Genomic DNA, 16,273 nt, shown 5'->3' with positions numbered 1-16,273 from the left:
CGTAAATGGAAAAAACTCCTAAAGCACAAGTTTTTAATGATAATTGGGACATTAGACGTCAAGAACCTTTCACATATACATCGTGGATGGCACACACTGAGTTTTGCATTGTACATCTGAGGTTGGTTAGAAAAAGCATCTGCCAAGACACTTTATTTTGATGCCCATAGCATCAGTTAATATGATAATTTTGCCAAAAACTTACATCTCATTTTGTTCTGGGTATACCTTCTCAGAGGTGCTTCAGAAATCACATGCTATTTTTTGTTTTTGCACTGGGGAAGAGTAATTTTTAATGATTTCTGTAGTTTCACCTCTGTTTAATTCTTTAATGGAAAGCATTATTTTGCATTTTTCACATTTGTTCTGGAAACATTCAGTAGCCTTAGCAGTGACAGATTATTGTTCTAGATTTTGAATTGATGTAACTTCATTGCACTTGGTTGATAGTGAAGACATGCTTCGGTAGCGGACTCTCGGTCTGAGGGGCATCTCATGAGCACTCTTTGTCATCTTGAAATGTACGTAGTACATACAGATGAAGAGGCCAGCTTCTGCAGCTGGACTGCCATTTACATCACACTTTACTGTGTGAATGGGGGAAATTACTTAACCAGTTTGGGCTTCATTTATAAAATAGAGATAATTGTCTCTATCTTACGGTATTATTCTGAGCATTAAATGTATGCAAATGCCTTGGAACATCTAGAATGGAGTAAACACCAATAAATCATCATTGTTGTGACATGTGAAATGCGATGACTTGCTTTGGTGTCTTCTTACAGAGCGGGTATGTGACCCAGCTCTCTGGCCAACAGCCTTTCTCCACACTACCCGACCTACCACCAGTTACTATCATTTATATTCAAGGTCTAAGTCCTAACAAAATCGACATACTGCATCTTGGTCAGTGCAATTCTTTGTTGTCTAAACCACCTGCGATCTCCCTAGTTCCTGATCTTTACTGTGTTCATCTCGCTTGCCCTAGACCTGACCCAGAATGTGTGACCCATTATGGCCCAGCACCAGGCAAGACGACTGACACCACATAGCTGTGTACTTACCAGGCTGATAAACCAACACATTAGACACCTCTTTGCAGCTTACTTGTGACTGAACTGTTGATACCTAATACACATCACTAAACTGATTCTGTAGAAGAAATCCAATAAATGGAGCGATTTTCTCACTCAGAGATAACTATTTTAATGCTACACATTTGAATATATTTTACTATACTTAGAAATTATTCAAAGACATTATAGTTATTTTATAACATTAACCTTAAAAAGCATTTGGTATAACATGTCCTCATCTTATTGACCTAGTACTTATTCATTTTAACTTCCAATTTAGCTGCTTCCATCTACATAGCACTCAAATCTTCACACATAAATTTATAATAATTGGAATTCAAGTTAGGAAGGAAAATTTTACATCAAAAGCAAAAAATATAGTGATAACAAAGTATAATTTCAACAGTACCTTCTTAAAGGAGACTTTGCATATATTAATCAGACATCATTCCTATTGATCCAAAAATAAATGAACAAATAAGTAGAAAATCAAAGCAATTCCCCTAACAAATGTGCTCATTAAATTAGAAATTCAATAAACCACCAGAATTTGATCAAACACACTTTAAGTTTCTGATTCAGCACTTAATTATCTACTGGTAAAAAGGAGTCAACGTTATGTTTGGCAAGTTTGACTCTTTTCACTATGAGGATTAAACATCATACACAGCGTTCCTTGATATTTGGGTTATTCCATAATTCTGAGAGACAAAACTGTAAAACATTTTTCACATAGGAAGCAAGAAGTATAATTTTAAGATCAGGAAATAAACTACTTTTGCACTCTTCTCCACCTAAGAGTTTTAACTTCCTCTTCAAAAACTGATAAAGAACTTTTTTTCATAAAAAAAATAACAAGGTAATGCCAGGTGTAGGGGTGCATGCCTGTAACCAAGCCATCGGGAGGCTGAGGTGGGAGGATAGCCCAAGAGTTCGAGGCCAGCCTGAACTATACAATGAGACCCTGTCTCTCTGTCTCTGTCTCTGTCTCTGTCTCTGTCTCTTCTCTCTCTCTCTCTCTCTCTCTCTCTCTCTCTCTCTCTCTCTCTCTCTCTCTCTCTCACACACACACACACACACACAGACACACACACACACACACACACACAAGTATGTGGAAATGGCAATACTAACATTATTTTTAAAGCATTTTATAGAAAAGAGCTTTAACTTCTATATCAATTCTTCCTCCTTGAAAAAATCTATTCATTTTTCTCATCTTAAAAAAAATATCTCTCAATCCCAGTTCTTTTTCATCCATACTCCATTTCTTTCTCCCTGTGGCACCTCAAAATTAGTATGTCCAAACACAAGCGCTTATCTTCCCTTGTAATCTTGGACTACCCAGTGTTTTGTGTCTCAGTTAACAGTGACTCTGCTGTTCCTCTTGTGCAGATAAACAGGTCTCCAATGCTATCCTGGTCTCTTCTCTGGTTGTCCACCCTACATGCAGCCCATAATAAAAGCATCTGATGGGCTTTCTTTTCACAATTCCAGAACCAGACCTATTTCCCCACCACCTCACTGCTATCACCTGGTCCATTTCTCACCAGAATATTAAAAGGATTTAATTGTTCCTCCTGCTTCAATGCCTGCACCTCTGAAGTCTATTATTCTATGCACAGTAGCCGGAGTATTCCTTTTCAATATGGGACTCAGACCAAGACACTCCTCTACTGGAAATCCTTCAATGATTCTCCATTTTTTTTTTCTCGGAGTAGAATTCTTGCAGGGGTCAAAAAGCCCCTGCATGACTTGCGCCCATCTCTCATTCACTCTACTGTTCTTAGCTCCTTGAACCTGCTCGACACACTCCTGCCTCCGGGTATCTGCGTCCCAGAATGCTCACCCCTGTACCAACAGAGAACTCACTCCTCCTCCTAGTCCTTGTCCAAATACCAGCATCTCACTGAGGCCCCACTAACCGTCCCAGTTAATTCACAATTTCTCACCCTGGACTCCCCATCTCCTTTACCCTACTCTATTTTTCTGTAATACTTACACCTTTTAACAGTTAGATAATTTATTCATATCTTGTGCTTACTACTGGTTTCCCCTGTTGGGCTGTAAACTCCACAAAGGCAGAGAATCTGGTCTGGTTGGTTCACTTACGTATCTCTAGCACCTTAAAAAACAGTTCCTCCATAATGTTGCTAAGTGACTGATTTCCATCAGCATCAATGTTCTTCCTATGATTCACAGTCCTATTAAGGTCTTTTGGGTTTACAATGAATCTATCAGTTTACACTTGAGTTCTTCTCCCTCTCTCTAACAGACAGCTATCTTCAGCATCATTTGGCATAATCAAAATACAGCGCTGAATAAGGAAGAGTAAGTGTGGAGCTTGGAAAATGTAGCTCAAAGAATTTGGTGGCAAAGTAAATCTATCATCATTATCGTGCAAAGACTTGTCTAGCACATGTTGTCAGCCAACTAAGCAACAGCGAAAAAGTCAATATGATCTCCAGGTCCTCTAATCACTGTTGTCTGTGGTGCTAAAATTTGAAGCAACTCACAGACTCACAAGAGTGTGGTTTTTTCGAATTACGTTAATGATCACTGTGTGCCAAGCAATGCATGTGTGTAAGTCTGAATCATCTATGTTGTCAGGCTCATTTTATTAAAAATCTTGTCTGCTCTGTAGAAGAAAGCTGAAATGATATGTAAAACAAATTGCACACCACCTACTTCTTACAGATTGCCATTTTTCCTCAGCAATCACAAAATGTTTGTAATACTGATTAAAAATAGATGATATAACATATAAATACATGAAAAGGACAGCATACTGCCCCGAAGAATATGTCATTTTTATCAATAGATAAATTTGGAAATAATTAAAATAATTGTAATTAGGATTCATTTATCATTGGATGATGAAATTATTTTGGTCCTAGTTAATTTTACTATGAAATTAATTATGGATGATACTGACAAAGATTCAGAGACAGAAAGACAAGGTGGAGGAAGGGACAGGTATAAAAAGAATGAAGATATGTTCATTACAGGTACAAATCCTCTAAGATGATCACAAACATGTACTACAAGCATATACTAATAAAAATTTTTAAAAATAAATTAAAGACTATGGATAATATTTGCAATCATATTTGGAATTTTCAGTTTTAAATAAATTGCTTTGTAAATGAGAACTCACTTTAGATTATAGGTATCGTACTCAATAGAAGACTTTGGCACTGCAGAGATCATATAAAGAAATCCAAGCGTTTCATTTTCACGGACTATTTTAATGATTTGCAAAGGATCACGAATGTTGGCTTTCACGACTTCTTCCCGGTCCTGGAAAGTGTACTTAGGGTAGGTGGAAGACCCCGTCCCAAAGAGGCCTCTTCTTCCAATACCCGTGCGGGGCAGTTTAGGAGGAGAAGGTGAGAACACCTCAAGAGAGGCCTGCTGGACCTGAACAAAACCAATGTTTAAAACATGAGTTTTTGTGCAAAGGGAGGGATAAAATAGTATTTTAAAAGGACAAGCATTTTGAAACTGAAAAATTTCAAACTGTTGCTTGGGAGTGACATCCCTTCTTAGTGCTCCCCACCCGAGGCCCAAACCCTTGTCAGGGCCCACGGCCCGCTCTCTGTTAGCTCCTTACAGCCCTCTACTATGAGCTCTCTGGTGTTCACGGGAGCTCTCTCTGCGCTCAGTTGCTCAGCATCTGTCCTCTGTGGTCTCTCCTCTCAGCTCCTCAGCTCTTCTCATCACCTTGCTGCTTTTCAGTGAGCGAAATCCTGGACAGTTATTAGCAGAACTCATGATAAACTCTACTTCTCTGTGAATATGGGTGCATACAATGAGCATGGGGAATTACAGACGATGGCCTTACAGAAGCATTCATTTTATTAACTAATGATTATCTGTTCTGTAGATCAGTGTCCTGAAACTTAAAAGTGCATGTGAATTCCTTGGGGACTTGTCAAAATGCAGATTCTGCCTCAGTCCTGCTGGGGTGCAATCTGTGACTCTGTATTTCTATGCTGCTCACAGGAGATGCAGACCCTCCTGGCTCGTGGTCCTCACCGGAATCAGCAAGGCTACGTCCTACCCTCACCCTGCTCACACATTAGGGCTCTACTGTCTATACTTTCCGTGCCAATCACACTCTTTTGTTCATCCTCCAAAACATTAGGGAAGTATGGCTCACATTCTTTCCTCCTGCAGGGGAGGTGACCAACCTCATTTGAGGACATCTGACCCAACCTTCAAAGATCATCACCTTGTCTCTGGTAGGAAAAGGGTCACCAAAGTGGGCCTGATTTCAGTCTCTCAGGACGATTTTACCCAAATCTATAGTAAGCTTCTGTCCACCTGGCTTCTCTTTAAGCCCCATCTCTCCTGCCTTATCTACTGAGTGTACTGAAATTCCACGGGTGGTTCTTCCTCTGTTAACTGTCCCTCTGGCCACCAGATGTAAGGGTCCATTTCATTCAGTTCTTCACCATTTTATACCTTAACTGATCAGTGACAGTTATTACTACACCCGACTGGGGTTGAGTTTTGTCCACCTCCGGACTCTGAAATCCTAAAAGGACAGAGCTAGTCCTCAACTGTGCATTTATAGCACTGCAGCCCAATACATGGAACCAAACTAGCATTCAAATATTTGATGAGCATTAAAGGATCCTTTCATCAAAAGGCCAGAGAAATCTTGGCTGTCTTGGCATCTTTACTGCAGGTGTGCCCTTCACATTTTCTTCCACATTTTCTGTTTCTTTCTTTAATTACTTAAAGATAATCTTTCAAAGCCAAGCTCTAATGGTTTCTCTCCTAAGATACTATTCATTTATGTTCTGGAAGACAGCTTTACCATTGTACAATTCTTACCAGCTACAAACATCCTTTTGAGCTGACTCAGTCTATTTTATTGCTTCTCATTGAGGTCTTCAAAGATGTTTGTTTTTGGTAAAAAATGATGAAAAAAAGGAAAATAATTATATAACATTCAGTATACAGTGACGTCTTATAACATGGAGAAAGTCAGACAACACAGATGCTGAAAGCTTCCTTGATGATTTTCCTTTACTGTGTCCCATTTGAAGCTTTCTTCAAATGGGAAGAACTGAGAGATATATTTCCCAAACCCATATGCAATCTTTTAGAAAATGATTTTGCTATTATTCTCAGGAGCTAAAAGCATATTAGCAATGCCAAATGAAACGAAAATTAAATTAAAAGGCTCACTTAGGTACTTCAACGTTACACTGTACCTTCTTTTTTTCCATAACATCTTGAGGTTCCAGTGGGGTAAGAGATTTGACAGAACCCCTTTCTGCTACACTTGCTGATGGCTTAAGGATTCCACAAGTGATTAACTGAATGCGGTTCTGTTCCTGTATGTATTCCGGCTGCTTATGATCTTGGTAGGCTTTTAGCACTGGCTTTGGGGAACAGAGAGACAGGTTAAGCTTTTTAATAGTGTGAACTTTCCTGGTTCTTCACAGTCTTTGGGCTGTTTCCTGTTAGAAACTGATCTCCTCCCTGGAATAATTTCCTACCAAAACCACAGTAGTATCAGCACTATTACTGTTGTCCATCCTTGATTATTATTCGATTAAAACTTTTCCACTTACTTTCCACTGATTTGATACTTTAATTTATATCAATACTTCTAGGAGTAAGATTATCACAGAGATGCTCAGAGGCCTGAAATCACTTATCTGCCAATTGTCCATGACAAATTCTCACTGTTCATTGTCACTCTATGACAAGAAGGAATAAACTATGTGCTGAAGAAATGAAGATCATCAGGCATGTAATGAGCATGAGTACTGGGAACCCCAATGTCTCCAACAGATACTCAGCGGTAGGTATGGGAAGAAACAGAAAAGCAGTGGGAAGAGGGCTGAACTTTTAAAATTCTAATCCATAGGTTACTGAGGTAGACTGAAGGTATGCAAGCAGCATGGGTCTTAAAAATCAGCTGAAGAAAGGTCCATCCTAGGACAAAGTGCCATATGAGAAAATAGATTCAGCGAATCTAATGCTAACTGTGGGAGACAGATAAGATATGGGTAAAGAGAAGAGAAAGTCCAGATGAAAGCGGGGTAAGAAAGCACAAAAAGGAGACCTCAGAAAGTACAGCCATATTTCTAATCAGTAAAAACAAAAAAAACCCAGATGAAGTTTTAGATTTGAAAACTACTCAGTCACTCTCCTCGCTCAATAAAGGTACTGAGGGGTCAGGGATATAGCTCAGTGGCACAGTACCTGCCTAGCAAGCTTAAGGTTGTAAATTTGAGTCCTAGTACCAAAATAATAATAATAATAATAATAATAATAATAATAATGAAAAATTAGCATCACTTTATCGATGTAATAGGGACAGAAAAGGCCTATAGTTAGCTCTCACACTGAAGTTATCTTAAGGAAAAGAAGAGAATAAGGAACAGAACAGTAGCCCTACATACACTAGGAAAGTACTGAACTTACACACACTACAGAAAAAAACTAAAAATCAAAGTGAGCTAAAAATATGAGACACTATAAAAAAGAAAATGAAATTGGACTTAGAAAAACTCAGAAAAGAAGAGAAAAAAGGCTTTGCAGATAAGAAAAAAGACTTTGTTTTTACTATTAAAAAGAAACACCAAGTATGTGGGACAGGAACCCAGAATGACCTGCACCGACACTCATTCTGGTAAAGATGCTTGAAGAAACGGGGGAAATGAGGATCCTGGTGAGAAGGATCAAGGCACTTACAGAGAAGTCTGGTTGTCATTAAACCCAGTGAGCAGCGGTTTAAATCTGAAGAAAATGGAATACATGTTTATGATACTCAAAGGAAGAACATTTTGATTCAAGGATTCTGTATCCACCCAAACAGGAATTCAAGTATAAAAGCTGTAAACACAGTGCGATGAATATTCAAGAATGCAGGGAAGATTGTGCCCTTAGGAGAAGCTACTACAGAATACCAGATAACTAAAATGACTACAGAGATTCAAGCAGTAAAATGGATGGGAGGTAGCAGAAAAGTTCCAGAAATAGACGCTATGATTGCACAACACTGTGAATGTACTTAATGCTGCTGAATATACACTTAAAATGTTTACATGGGGCCCAGGATGTAGCTCAGCAGTATAAGCACCTGCTTGGCAAGTGCGAGGTTGTGAGTTCAATCTCTGGTACTAAAAAACAAAAACAAAAACAAAAACAAAAACAAAAAACAAGGTTATGTTAAAAAATACATTAAAAATAAAATGGTTACGTGTATTTTATAATAAAAATGGTGGTAAATGTGCAGATAGTTATATACATGGCATGCGATGTCTATATGCTCTGATAAGGTACATAGAGTACAACAATAAAAGATTAGGGACAGTCTGTGGGTGACAGAAAAAAATCACTGATTTATCTAAAGCAGTGGTTTTTAAAGCAGGACAATTTTACCTTCTACTCAAGAGTACTTTGTTATGTCCAAAGACATTATTTGTAGGTATATATATATAGATAACTATACTACTAATCTGTTAGTTCATCAAAAAGAACAGTTTGTGCTGTCATTGTTTGTTTGATCATATTTATGCCTAGAACTTGTAACCTGAACAACTACTTCTAAGATAACAATATGCAATATATTAACTAACATTAATTTCCTATCTTTTTTTTGAATTCTGCGTCATTTCTATCCTTTTTTTCTGTTTTGCTTTTTGAAAAAAAAAAGACATTATTGGTTCTTCCAGTTAGAGGTTATGTTACTGACATCTGATAGGCAAAGGTCAGGGTTGCTGTTAAACAAGTTACACTGTTCAGCGTAGTCCCCACAGTACACAATTATCTGGCTCAAAATATTAGTGGCACCAAAGCCTATACATTTTTTAGATCGCTATGTCTCCTTACTATTGACTCATTTATAATAAAACAACCTTCCTTATTCCAGGAATATGTTTTGCTCAGAAATCTACTTCATTCAACAAATCTTTCCTAACCTGAATTCAGAAAAATATTCTTTTCTACATTTTCTTTACTCTGTCTGGAATTTAGTTTTTAGTATTGTGGAGGTGAAACTCTTTTTTTCGTTACACATAAATCAGTTGTTACAACACCATTCATTAAATAATTCACTCTGTCCTCCACTGAAGTTTGATATTAACTCTTAAAAATATAAACTTTGTATTTTGCTGTGTGTTTTTTTCTCAGCTCTTTACGCTATTTTTTTGGTCTCCTCTGAAACTGATTATCATACACTGTCTTGATTACAAAAACTGAATTGAAAACCTTTGTACTAAGTTGGGCAAATAACTACATTTCTATAACTTTTCAAGATTGTGTAAGTCACTTTTATAGCTTTGTTCTTCAACATATGTTTGAGGATAATGCTGTCAAAATCCAAGAAACAGTCTTTGGGAGCCTGATTAAAATGGGATCAACTAGGGAAAAATTGTATTCCTACCCATTTGGATTCTTGCCTTCCAGGAGTATGAAAGACCAGTCAATAGGTCTTAATGTTTCTCATTCAGGCTTTATAATTGTTCTTTGCCTAAGTATAATTGAAAAACAGGTATTGCTTTTCATAAACAGTGTAGAAACAGCTGAGGTACTGTTTGAAATAAATGGTGATGGAATAGCTAGAAAAAACTTTTGTGGAAAGGTAAATTTCGACTCATTTGTGAGGATTTACCAAATGAAAGAGAAACACAGATGTAGAAATCAATACCACAAAAGTATTAAAAGAAAACAAAGGTGAACTGTTTTATAATTTGGAAAAAGAGAAAAGCTTTTTAAATTATGACTCCAAAAAAAGGTTGAGTTTTACCAGGTAGGTCTGTTATTCTAATGGTACTGATGTGGTAATTTCAAAGTATTTTCATGCATTTCTATAAAAATGAGTAACTATATTGGTGTTGCGAAGAATTGTGCTTTCAAATTCACTATAGCTACGTTATGTAGAACCAGCCCAGGTGCCTATTTGGGTTCAGCAAAGAGAATGTGGTACATATCCATAATGAAGTATTATTCAGTCATAAAGAACTGAATCATGTCATTTGCAGGAAAATGGATGGAAGTAGATATCATTCTGCTAAGCAAACTAATCCAGATTCACAAAGACAAGTGTCACATGTTTTCCCTCATACGTAGAATCTAGAAAATAAGGTGGAAGCCTATTAGACAAGAAGAAGGGGATCAGGAGAAGGGGAAGAGGATACATATGATCAAAATATGTTCTATGCGTTTATAAAACATGGCAATGAAAGGGACAGCAAGAGCCGCACTGTTCACTGAGAAGAGACAGACAAATATAGAAGACAAAGAGGTCAAGAAAAAGTCATAGGCTTTAGAATGGAATGAGTCAGTTAGTATGAATTCTAGATTTAAAAAATCAAAAACACATGTACACATGGTAACTCTGTGTCTTTTTAAAGATCTAAATCTATGGCAAGTAGTAATACACACATGGTAGCCATATCTTGGGTTCCACAGGTCCTTTCCCATTAAAAAAGATGCCTAACCCTACAGTCAAAACATGGAAATTACAAAGTAAACCTTGAATGTTTTTCAGGGCCAGAAGCAAGAAAGTACTCAAACGCTGTTGATGATAAGGCAAAAAGAGATAGGAATTTAAGGATGAATTCAGACATCAACATGAAAAATTACACTAATGGAGAAAAACAGTGAATTATTTTTTGGTACTCACGACCTTGTGCTTGCCAGGCAGGCACTTACACCACTGAACTATATCACTTACTTACACCACTTGACTCAACAGTGAATTTTTTAAAAGCTATAAATTCAGACTGGCATTTTAAAGAATTTAAGTGAGGAAATGCAGCTGTTTTCTACAGAAGAATGTTAACTAAAAAGTGCATGGGGCAATTTAAATATCAAAAATCTATATTTGATTTAAAATTTATTAAATAAATGAAACCCATGACTTTATGGCAGAAAAGACAGAAAAACCTCTTTTACTCTAATGAAGGCTGTAGACTTATAGGAGATAGAGAAACACATCAGATAACACAGTGAACAATCAGACGTATTCAGCATGTGCAATATATTACAAAACAGTTCTGGACTCTTCAGTCAAAGCTATCAAAAAATAAGTTATTAAAGACTTTTAGATTAAAAGAGAATAAAAATACAACTAAAACATGCAGCAGCTTAATTACTATTAGATTCTTGCTATGGATAGAAAAGTTGCTAATTAAAAAACATTCTAAGAAATTAGAGAAATATCAGTGTGGATTAGATTTTAGATGATAACACCATTATCAAATTTTTTAGATGTGATCATATCATTATACTATTCAAGGAACTGTTCTTATTCATGCCAAAGACTTTGAAAGCTATGTATTATAATGTTTACAATTTAAATAACAAGTAGCTGTATAGATGTATACAGAAAAACATAAAACAAAGATGATAAGCCATTAACAATGTTTGAATGTTGTAAGTAGAGAGAATATAAGTATTTGCTGTATTAATATTATTTTAATACTTCTGAATACTTGAAACTTTTCATAATAAAATGTTGAAAGAAATCGAACTTTTAAAAGAAAGTGGCAAGAATACAAAAAAATGGGATTAATTCACATATATCATGTAGTGTGACTCATACCTGGATAGCTATAAAAAGTATCTGAAGTATGTGCACAACACTGTATTCTTTTAAAAATACATATTAAAGCAAAGTGAGAAACATCTAACATTATTAATTTTGTTATATTTTTCTTTGCAACTTTTTGTATTTGAACTTTTCCTAAGATAGGAATAGGAGTGAATTTATTAATATAATATAAATGATTTGGAAAATATTAATTGACCTATATTGTAAAACCCTGACCATTATTAAAATCAAGACCAAGATTATTATTTTCATTATCATCTTACTTTTCAGTTCTTTTTTTTTTTTTTTTGAACTTCTAAAACATAGTCAAAATTTTTCCTATAAAGGGCTAGGCCATAAATAATTTAGGGGCTGTGCATCATATAGTTCCTATTACTCAAAGTTTTAGACAATATGTAAACAAATGAGTGTGGTGGTGTTCTAATAAAACAGTGTTTGCAAAAGGGGTTTACTACAGAATTGGATTTGATCCATGAACCATAGTTTACTGAACTCTAATTTAGAAAACAAACTGGTATAAAGACTTGAACTAAAGGAAAAACTATCTGGTAATGAATTTGCTTACTATATAGCTTGAAAATAAATGCTCAGCACTAAATATGAGTCCAAAATATTAGTGAGATTTTTGGTTAAAAAATAAACAAATGATTCATTCACTTTTTCCTGTCCTAGAAATACAAAGAAATTGAGGAGGAGAATCCTTTCAAAATAACGAATGAAACAATAAAATGAGAATTAATTTTACAAAAAACTTGGTACCTTACTATAGCATATTACCTAAGTATCACTAAGGATGAAATAATCTACAAAAAAAAAAGAAGAAAAAAGAAAAGTGTTAAACGTGACTTGTGGAAACAGTCACGTGATATTCTTCATAGATATACAAAGGGCATTTGATACAATTCAACATTTATTTTAATCATGAGAATTAATCATGAGAATGAGGTGCAAATTTCAACAATAATGTTATGTCATTTTATTCTGCTAGCCTGGCAGAAACAAAGGAATCGAGAGCAGCTGCTTTAGCAATGGTATGGATTAAAAGACTCTGTTTTATGCAATAGGTGGAAAAACTGGTCACACTTTTCTGGAGGACAATTGGGCAATACTTTTCAGAATTAAAAATGTGCATATTCTATGACCTATAAAAATATCATCACTACAAAACCATCTTTATATGTACAAAGACAAGGTTATTCAGTGCAGCATTACCTGTAGTAGCAAAATAACAGCACAAAAATATAATTAAACTGAATTCTCATGAATAGAAGACCAAGTAATGGGTACACATCCAAGTAACAAAATACAGTATAACTGTTAGAAAAAAATTCCTCCATAGGCATGGACTGGAATAATTTCTATACATTTAGGTAAAGGAAGCACTGTAAAAATCAGTCTGAAGTTACAAGTTTAATTGTGGACCTAAATGGCTTGGGACCTAGGAGATTAGTAAAACACGCTCTTGCTCATATCTGGGTGCCTCATGGAGGCATGACCTTGGGGTCTGTATCTGACCCTGGCCTTTTCCTTTCTACTGCTATTCCCCTGTTCTGTTTCCAGGCCATCATGAAGTAAGAGCTGTGCTCCATTCACTCTGGCCTTTTGCCAACAAGCCATGGACTAAACCTCCAAAACCTTGAGCCAGATAAGCTTCTCTTCCTTTAAATTGTGAGTATCAATAGGAAAGCTGACTAATACAATCATTGTGACTTGTGCAATCTTACTTTAAAATCATACATATTTTCACACATTCATATATGCAAATCTGTTTGAAAAAATACAAAATGGTTTGAAGTGCACACAACCACTTAAGTAAGATTTAGTAAGAGTAAATATCTCAGCCGGGCATGGTGGCTCACACCTGTAATTCCAACACTCGGGAGGCTGAGGCAGGAGGATTGTTGTGAGTTCAAGACCAGCCTAGGCTAGAAAGTGAGCTCAAGGCCAGACTGAACTGCGTAAAGAGACCCTGTCTCAAAAAGACCCCCCCCCCCAAAGAAAAAGATTTTTAAAAAAGAGTAAATATCTGACAGCGGGAGATGAGAACTTCAATTTTTACTTTATACTAATTAACTGGTCCTTTACATGCATTTACATTTGTCCAAGTGCACAAAAACTTTCTGAAAATTAAGCATTATCGGGCACACATAAAGATTACTTTCCCTGGAGTTTTAGGTATTAAATATTTTCTAGGGACTGTTAGAGCAGAGAAAGGGAATGTGGGTGATGAGAGAGGGAAGGTCAGGCCAGTAATGCATGGGAGGTCAAATCATCAAAATATGTCACATGCATGGATGAGTCCTCCGAAAAGGAAATCCACTATCTGTATAACTAATATTCACAATAAAAATTGGTGTCTCAATAGGCAAGAGAGCCTCCTAATTTAGATAGATTAAGTTTCTGTATTGTGCATAATCCTAGACAAAATTTACCTGCACAAAATGGCTCACCACTTTATTCCCCAATTTAAACAGATCCAGAAACTTCTGTTGAGTAAATATTTACGGTGTTTACATTTCATAAACACATTTTTAACTTTAAAACTTTCCATCTTTTCTTTGTTAGTTAACGGTCTGGAAATAATAAAGCAACGCTGTAATTTCCTCTGTATAAGCAAAACAGACCAGTACTATTTTTTAACTTACCAGAGGCTCTAGTTTTACAGGCTGTTGTCTTTTTCTTGTCCTCTCCTGAGCTTTTGTGGTGTGTCTAAATGTCAGGATTTGTTTATCAGAGTCATGCTCTGTGGGTGTAATATAACTTATTCTTCCCTTGGACGTTGCAGTACTCAGTTTTGAAACACTAGGATTTCGTGAAGTATCTGCAAGACTCCTCAGGTCCATTTCACTCTCTATAGTGTGGTAAGCCATCTTTATTCCTGGAAAGGACAAGATAAGCAAAAGGAAAGTGAGAAACTTGAAGAGTCTGTTAAAATTCAGATTCTGACTTGTGCACTTTGAGATGCAAAGTCCTAAAACACTAAAACTATGACCCTGTTGTAAAGATCTTGTATTCACTACCACACACATTCTCACTCCCAGTTTAGCTCAGTGCTGGTCAAGAAAATTGAGAGTCTCCTATGTAGTTTTAATTTTCCAAGTAACCAGTTACTAAGAAGGAAAAGGAGAAGACAGATGACACTATTAGTTTTAATTGTATGTCTCTAATATAATCAAAATTTTATTTCAGTACATAGTCAGTATAAAAATTATTACTGCTTTTTTTTTGGCACTATGCCCTCTGAAATCCAATGTGAACCTCTCATTTAGAGCACAACGCAGTCTAGCGGCTGCCATGTTGAATAGCGCAGGACTAGATCTGACCGTGCAAATATCTTATACCAGTCTCTTGATATCGCTATTCCTCCCTTCCCACACTTCTGCAATGATAAGTGCATAACAGGCAATCACTGAAATACTTTTCCACTGAATTTCTCTGCCTCTCTGAGCCCTTCCTTGTGTGCTTGATAAACCATGTTATGCTTCTGGCCCAGAAGTTGGAGCCCTGCCCCCAAGGCTCGGCATCACTGGACTCACCACTTCGGACAGGAGCAACCGTGGCAGAGGGGTCTCCGGAAACTAAGCAATGCTTCTGTGAGTGTAGTAGAAAGTCAGCTAGCTTGGGGCTGTTTCTCGTTGCCTAGCAGCCACCAAGCTTTCCCCTGGCACTACGGCGTGACCTGTCACCACGGTAACGCCTCAGCGAATCACGGGTCTTGGCCCAGGAGGAACGCGACGAGTGGCTGAACCAATCAGTGCCTCTGGATCGTTTTTTGTGTCCCTGGTTGGTGAAGAGCTCTCACGGCCCGCCCATGTCTACCCTGAATAGGGAACTGAGCCCTTGGGCAGCGCCGGCAAATCCAGCAAAGGAGGTAGTTAAGTTTGTTTGCTCTCTTTTTGGCTCTCCGTGCTTACTGCCCCAGCTTGCTACAGCAATCTCTTCTGTTTTTTCTTCATGAGCCTCAAAACTGACTTGAGGTTCACTTTGATCTCTTCCCTGGTTCAGAAATCAAGACTCTCAGGAGGGTGATGTCTATTGCGCAGACAACTGGAGTCCTGCTTCGGAAGGGCGACGCATCTGCCCCAACCCGACATTCTCTCGAGTATCCAGAGGTGCAAAAAACGTGGGTTCTCCTTCCCCTCAAACAACTCTATGAGCCTCTGTGAGTGTTCTTTCTCCCCGGAGAAAACTCCCCTGTCAGTCATAGCAGGAGCCCCTCATTACATGGTCCCGCCCACTGTTTACCAAATCCTGGATCTTGTTCTGGAATTTAGTGTCTTTTAGTTAGGCCCCAAACCACTATTGTTAAGTTGTAAGTATCGAAGTCCAGTGCCGATTGTGCACTGCAGAGGACTAATCCCAATTATTGATGCGGGGAAGCAGACCTTTCTCAGGTCTTGAGGATCTGGAATACAAGATGGCAGAGCCTGGCTTTCAGCCTCCCCTCCAAAATGAGATGATCAGTGCTGTGCTTTCTTGCCTTTCTCTCTCTCCCATCCTTCTTTCCTTCTTTCCTTCCCTTCCTTTCCGTCTTTCTTTCTTTCTTTCTTTCTTTCTTTCTTTCTCTTTCATCCATCCTTCCTTCTTTCCTTCCTTCCTCTCTCCCTTTCTTTGT

At 37.2% G+C, this 16,273-nt stretch overlaps 1 protein-coding gene across 1 annotated transcript in view; it reads right to left on the bottom strand.

Annotated features, from left to right (window-relative positions):
* Positions 1 to 15,333, bottom strand: part of Dnah6 (dynein axonemal heavy chain 6) — a 221,096-nt gene extending 205,763 nt beyond the window's left edge. Inside the window, exons 1-4 of the mRNA XM_023564757.2 lie at positions 15,195 to 15,333; positions 14,304 to 14,536; positions 6,302 to 6,472; positions 4,234 to 4,496 (exon numbers count right to left, since the gene is read on the bottom strand). Of these exons, the coding sequence (XP_023420525.1) occupies positions 4,234 to 4,496; positions 6,302 to 6,472; positions 14,304 to 14,528 (659 nt within the window). The 5' untranslated portion in view covers positions 14,529 to 14,536; positions 15,195 to 15,333. The remainder of the gene's footprint in view (positions 1 to 4,233; positions 4,497 to 6,301; positions 6,473 to 14,303; positions 14,537 to 15,194) is intronic.
* Between the last annotated feature and the right edge of the window lie 940 nt (positions 15,334 to 16,273).

The sequence above is a fragment of the Cavia porcellus genome, unplaced genomic scaffold (assembly GCF_034190915.1).
Source record: "Cavia porcellus strain 051 isolate PalLab524CR breed Dunkin Hartley unplaced genomic scaffold, mCavPor4.1 scaffold_18, whole genome shotgun sequence".
In the NCBI taxonomy this organism is placed as follows: domain Eukaryota; kingdom Metazoa; phylum Chordata; class Mammalia; order Rodentia; family Caviidae; genus Cavia; species Cavia porcellus.
The sequence above is the reverse complement of the archived record's forward strand: the minus strand, read 5'-3'. Positions and strand labels throughout refer to the sequence as shown.